The following is a 6,228-nucleotide window of genomic DNA, read 5'->3' on the forward strand; positions in this document are numbered from 1 at the left end:
CTGCTGACAGTCACATATGCATTAGTGGCTGGCCACCTCTGCCTCAGCAGCCCTCAGGATCATGCTTTCAAACAACAAAATTAAATTGTTTTATTAAACAACAATAATGATAAAGTAAAAAAGTCAGGCACTAGTATTTTCTATGCAGATACCTGAGCAATAATAATTAATGGATTAATATGAGCTATAAATTGAAAAGCATAGCATGTATTTTCCTATGCACACTGTTGTACGTGGGACAGAAAAATGCATAGGATTCAGTGGAGACGTTTATTCCTTGTCTTGGTCACAGCAATGCTATGAATTCAGATGGAAACACTGGAAGCCACCAATGAGAGCTCACCTGGCTTCCCATCCTGGGTAATGGACAGTGTGCTCTGATACATGAGTGCCATCACCAAAAGCAGAGCAGGAGAGCTGTACATGATGGAAGCACCGAGTCCTCATTAACTCACCTCAGTTGGAAAATACAGAATCCCCATACTCATCCATGGAAAGGAAAAGCACTTATGCTCATTTCTATTCAGTGCACACAGATATTTTTTCATAGCTGATGTAGGCTGTAGTTTCTAGCCTAGTCTAACTTCTTTAGAATGTCTCATGTCCATAGAAATAATCCATCTATGTATCCGATCAATGTGTGAACCACTTCAAAAAGTACATATATAATAATCTGATCTGTTTAAAAGATATGTTATCTTTCCTAAAAGAATAGTCCCTAGCTGGGATCTCACTGTAACTAGTTAAATAGTAAGCTAAGCATATCAACTTACCAGAACCTTTCTGTCCTGTGTCACCTGTAAAGAATACATATATAATATTGATATATATTCAGAAAAATAAATGCCCCAATTCAACTCTGTATGTGCAGAGCAGTCAGGATGCACAGTTCTCTACCACTATTCAGCAGCCAGAATATCACTTCTGTAGTCTTATATAAAGTAGCTTCAGTAACTAAGGATGTGCATTCTGGAATTCCCAAACCAAACATACACAAAAATTGTTATTTTGAGTAGCTACTGTGATTTTCCAGAATGGTTATACAGACCCAGGATTTTTATGCACTTCCAGATTTAGATGATGGTCAGCTCAAGATTGAATTTCTGTAACTCGCTCTATGCTGGCCTGCCCTTGAGACTGATCCGGAAACTCCAGCTGGTCCAGAATGCGGCAGCATTGGTCCTGACTGGGACATCATGGTCCACACATATTCAGCCAGCTGCACTGGCTCCCAGTAGAGTACTGGGTCAGGTTTAGGGCTGCCAAGTGGGGGCAGGGAAACCCCCGCTTTAGAGGCCCGATTTCCGCCGCGGCGGAATCAGGCCCTGGGGGGAACTCCACCCCCCGAAGCTGCATCACCAGAGATGACGCAGCCACGTCGCTCATGTTGGGGGCGTGGCCCAGATCATTGGGGGGGGGAACCATATGGATCTGGGCCACGCCCCCAACATGCTCTACATCGTGCGTCACTTCCTGTGAGGTTCTGGCGGCGCACGCGCATCCCTCATCAGCTCCCAGACCGAATCAATGCTCCCCCGCCGGTGAGTCATAAAGACTTGGCAACCCTAGTCAGGTTCAAAGTTTTGGTATTGACCTTTAAGGTTTTGAGCACTCTGGGGTCTATGTAACTTCGGGACTGCCTGCTCTGGTATGTCCCCCAAAGAGCTTTATGCTCTGCTGGAAATAACCTGCTTATGATCCCTACCCCTAAAGATGTCCGGCTGTCCTCGACCAGAGCCAGGGCTTTTTCAGCTGTGGCTTGTACCTGGTGGAACACTCTACCAAATAACGTGCATGACCTGTGGGACCTTAAGGAGTTCCACAGGGCATGTAAGCCAGACATGTTCCACCAGGTGTTTGGTTGAGGACAGCAATGGGTATTATCTGGCACTCCCCCCCCCAACACCTTGCTTTTCCCACTTGCGGTACAGTAATACATATCTACTTTGCCACCATTTGATGTTCTTTTAACTTTAACTTATTTGTTTTATTTTTGGTTTTATATTGTGTGGGGTTTTTTTGTTACATTGTATTTTTGTTGTCAACTGCCTTGAGCCCTGTGAACCCTGGGAAGGGTGGTATAGAAACTGAAAGTATAAATTTAAAAAATGAAATCATATAGTTTTTCATGTTTGTGGTTAACTATGAGCAGAAGGCACACAGGCACACACAGACACACACTCCGAATTTCCCTGGACAGTGGCCTGGGGAAGGTGGCTCCCAGCCAGCACAAGCCAGACTCAGGGCTGGGCAGAGCTGTGACTTTGGCTGACTCCCTCTACTTCTCTCCCTCCTTTGTGGAGGCAGAGCCCTTTTCCCCTCTGCAAGTAGGATGCTGAAGGCACTTTTTTCAGGGACCTTTGGAGTTGGAGTCCATGGTCCAATTCACTTGAAATGGGGGGGGGAGGGACTTTAGTGGACAGGTGGCACCAGCTCCCCTACTACTTTGGGGACATTTGGTTGAAAAACAGCCACTTCAGTTCTGGCTGGCTCCTTCTCTTTCCTTTGTGGGGCAGAGTCCTTTTTTCCTCTGCCAGTATGTTGGCCGGGGGCACCTTGTTCAGGGGCCTGCAAGATTTGAAACCCTTGGTCCTCCATTATACATAAAACTTGGGGATCTTTAGATTAGAACTGTGCACAGTGCAAATTTGGTGCCATTATCTTTATAAACAGCTGGCACAGACCACAGACCTTCAGTTTTTTCCACATTGGAAAATAAAGGGTCCCAATAATCCGGAACCGCAAAAAAGCAAAACAAAGCACAGGAATTTGAAACCCGTGGGGGGACACCTTTGGAGCATATGTTTGTATTGCTTATGTAAGTCTTACAATGATTGTTTGGCTGGAATAAATACATTCAGTCAGATAAATCAGTAATTAAGTCATCAGTATAGGTATTTCTGTACCTATTTTCCTGCACATAATGTCATTAACCTCTTATGACATTATGTGCAGGAACCCTTTCCTGTTTCAGCACACTGTTGCCAATGAAGGAGGACAATCCATAGGAATTGCTGCTTGCAAGTCCACTAGCCTGTATAACCAAGCAGAGCAATTAGAAGCCATTGCTGAAATAGATATCTCAGTCTGGGTAATGGCCAGCCGGGATAATGGGCTGGGCATAGCCAAAGGCTGACTGGGAAAGGGACAAAGTCAGGTGGGTAGTCATGTTCAAGTCCAGTGGCACCTTTAAGACCAACAAAATTTTATTCAAAGTACAAGCTTTCATGTACACACGTACTTTCTGTTTCAATGTATCTGAAGAAGTGTGTGTGCACATGAAATCTTATACCTTGAATAAAACTTTGTTGGTGTTAAAAGTGCCACTGAACTCAAACTTTGTTCTGGGAAAGGGACAGTTTTATTATTTTCCTCAGAATTCCTAAAAGCCATAGTAAGGCTCCTTCTATGTGTTTCTCAATGGATGGATTTTACCAATAGTAACAGTATCATAATCTGATCTTCCCCTATTGAAACTGAAATTCTATTAGATGTAAGTCAATCAACAAGCAGCTGATTCTGATACATGATATTTTTATCTGAATTTATCATTTAAACTGACTGAAAGGAATAGGAAAACATTCTATTTAAAAAAGAAAGAACAGAACAGTACCTGAGCATGTAACACCAGCATCTTCTTTATGATCACAGTTATGGATTTTCCATCCACGATGTGAGCACTGAGCAAAAGAGGATTCATTCCCTATGCACTCTACATTATCTAGGAAAATGTCACCTGAGCCTTGGCCAAAATGGGCACCGATTTGAGCAGAGTGAGCTTGTCCACAATTCAGATGCCTGCATACAACACGTGCATTATCTATGTCCCAAGCATCATCACAGACGGTTCCCCACCTTCCATCGTGATATACTTCAAGTCGACCTTCACATTTGTTTGATCCATTGACCAATCTCAAGGGAACATCTGTGAACAATAAACAGATAGTTCTTTTTAGAAGTGATAGTTTGTGCTCTCATCTACTGATTTTCTTTTCAAGAGAATGGGAAGAATTATACAACAAAAAAATTGCCTTTTGTTTCAATGTGAAGAGACAAAAATAATTTTAAAGGGAGAAACTCATTGTCTGGTTGGAATATGAATAAAAGAAAATTATTATTTTATCTTATCCAAAGACTCTTTAGAACATTGTATCTTATGTATATTTAAACATAATAATACAAGCCACCATTAAAAACAGTATTTAATTTTTGATTTAAAAAACTATTGAAGGTATTGAGTAAATAAGAAATAAACATCACCAGGTATTTATTGTCCCGTGAAAAGTATATATATATTTTAAAAAATAGTTGTTTGATGTGAACATAGGGCTGCCAAGTGGGGGCGGGTGGTGGGTAAACCCCTGCTTCGGAGGGCCGGTTTCCACCGCCGCGGAATCGGGCCCCGGGGGGAACTCCGCCCCCTGAAGCGCAGCATGGCTGCGTCACTGGAGGTGACACAACCACGTCAATCACGTTGGGGGCATGGCCCCGATCGTTGGAGGGAAAACTCTATGGTTTTCCCTCCGATGATCGGGGCCACGCCTTCAACATGATTGACATCACACGTCACTTCTGGTGATGTGCTGGCGGCGCGCGCGCGCACGTCGAAGAACGGCTCCCGGAGCCTGGCGAGGCTCCCCCGCTGGTAAGAAGATTTGACTTGGCAACCCTATATGAACATATTCTCAATTATAGGTTAATGTCCATAAGTTAACCTTACTTTAGAAACTGCTCGACCTACATTCTCTTTCAACTTACATAGGCAGTTAGAGAAGGCAGTCAAAATTTCACTTTTTTGTCAATATGAGCCCACTGGAGGGCATAAACTGAGTTCATTAGCCTTGCAGGGGTGAACTGGCCACTGAGAAAAGTCTCTGTGGGCTAACACCCTGGAGGACTTATCTGCCTCCACTTTTTTCTGAGTCTACCCTAGCCCAAAACAACGAGTGGGGAAAATCTGCCACCACTGCAAGCCAGTGGCCCTCATCCTGTGAAATGTGAGGGAAGGATATGCCTGGGCTGGCATCCCACTTGGCACAGTGAAGGACATGCCTGGCCTACCCAACCCAGCATGGCAAAGGATGCTCCCAGCCCCACCCCATAAAGGATATGCCCAGCCTGGCCTCACTTGCACTACACAGAGAAGGAGGCACTCACATTGCCCATCTCGCAACTGTGGTGCTTGGCCAAACTGCACTGCAGGGGGCTGGCTGAGCAGGCTCTTTCTTCACCTTCCCTGGGGGGGGCAGGCAAATTGGGGGAAATGGCTCTTTTGCAGAGCTGTGTTACCTCCTCCTCCATCCCATGGCCCTATATATGTTCACATTGCTGGACCAATGCAGCCAGTACAATTTTGTATCACTAACTTTCCAAATTTACATGAAGGAAAATGAAACATTATTCTGTGTGCAGAAGTTCCCAACTGTTAGCTCAGGCTAAAGGTTCCCAGAAAATATGGGTAAGAAATCTTACAGGGATTGTCACTCAGAGTACACAGTACTGAAACAATGACTCAATTGTCCTGTATTCTGTAGGCAGTGCCAGTCCAGTGTCCTCAAGTGGCAGAGCCTCAACCAGAGCTGGAAGTAAGAAGCTGCAGCTAAAACACAGGCTTGCACCTAGCAGACCAGTTGAACCAGCAAGCTCCCCTACCTAGCTCAGGGCTTATATAGACTGAGAGGACAGCAGCTCCATCTGCTGTGGAAACAGCACCTGGGATTCATCTTGCGAGGTTTAACTGGGGCCAGAATCCTACAAAGGATTGCATCCATTATGCTCTGTCCCGGGAGGTGGAGAAAGGGCTGCTAGCTTGGCACTGCATCTTTGCTGGGCCATCTTGACCCAAGCCCTCTGCCTCCACTGCTCCAGCCAGATAGAGGTGGATTCTGGTGGGCTTGTGGACCAAGTCCTGGACTAGTGCTTAATTACTGTAGGGCCTGGGGGGACAGAGGGAAGTTCTGGCAGAGGAGCGGACACCTATGTCAGCGAGCTGACACCTATTGTGGGCTCCTCTGGGGCAAGTTCTGGAGGATCTCCCACTGCAGATTTCTCAGAGACAAGTTCTGAAGCAGATAAGCCAGGGACATCTGCCCTGCAGGGGCCTTCCAGAGCTGTCTGCTGTCCCCCAGACCATGTCTGGCTCTTGAGGCTCTTCAGAGGCTTCTGAGTCAGTACAGAGCCAGATCAGTGGTCTTGACATCAACCGTCTCTCTTCAGTGTAAATCAATT

The 6,228-nt window shown here is 45.3% G+C and overlaps 1 protein-coding gene across 1 annotated transcript in view; it reads right to left on the reverse strand.

Annotated features, from left to right (window-relative positions):
- Positions 1-6,228, reverse strand: part of LOC107116292 (deleted in malignant brain tumors 1 protein-like) — a 149,372-nt gene that overhangs the window by 108,885 nt on the left and 34,259 nt on the right. The window contains 2 exon segments of the mRNA XM_015418191.1: positions 774-797; positions 3,614-3,925. Of these exon segments, the coding sequence (XP_015273677.1) occupies positions 774-797; positions 3,614-3,925 (336 nt within the window).

Source organism: Gekko japonicus, unplaced genomic scaffold (genome assembly GCF_001447785.1).
Source record: "Gekko japonicus isolate JY-2015 unplaced genomic scaffold, Gekko_japonicus_V1.1 scaffold2340, whole genome shotgun sequence".
Taxonomy (NCBI): domain Eukaryota; kingdom Metazoa; phylum Chordata; class Lepidosauria; order Squamata; family Gekkonidae; genus Gekko; species Gekko japonicus.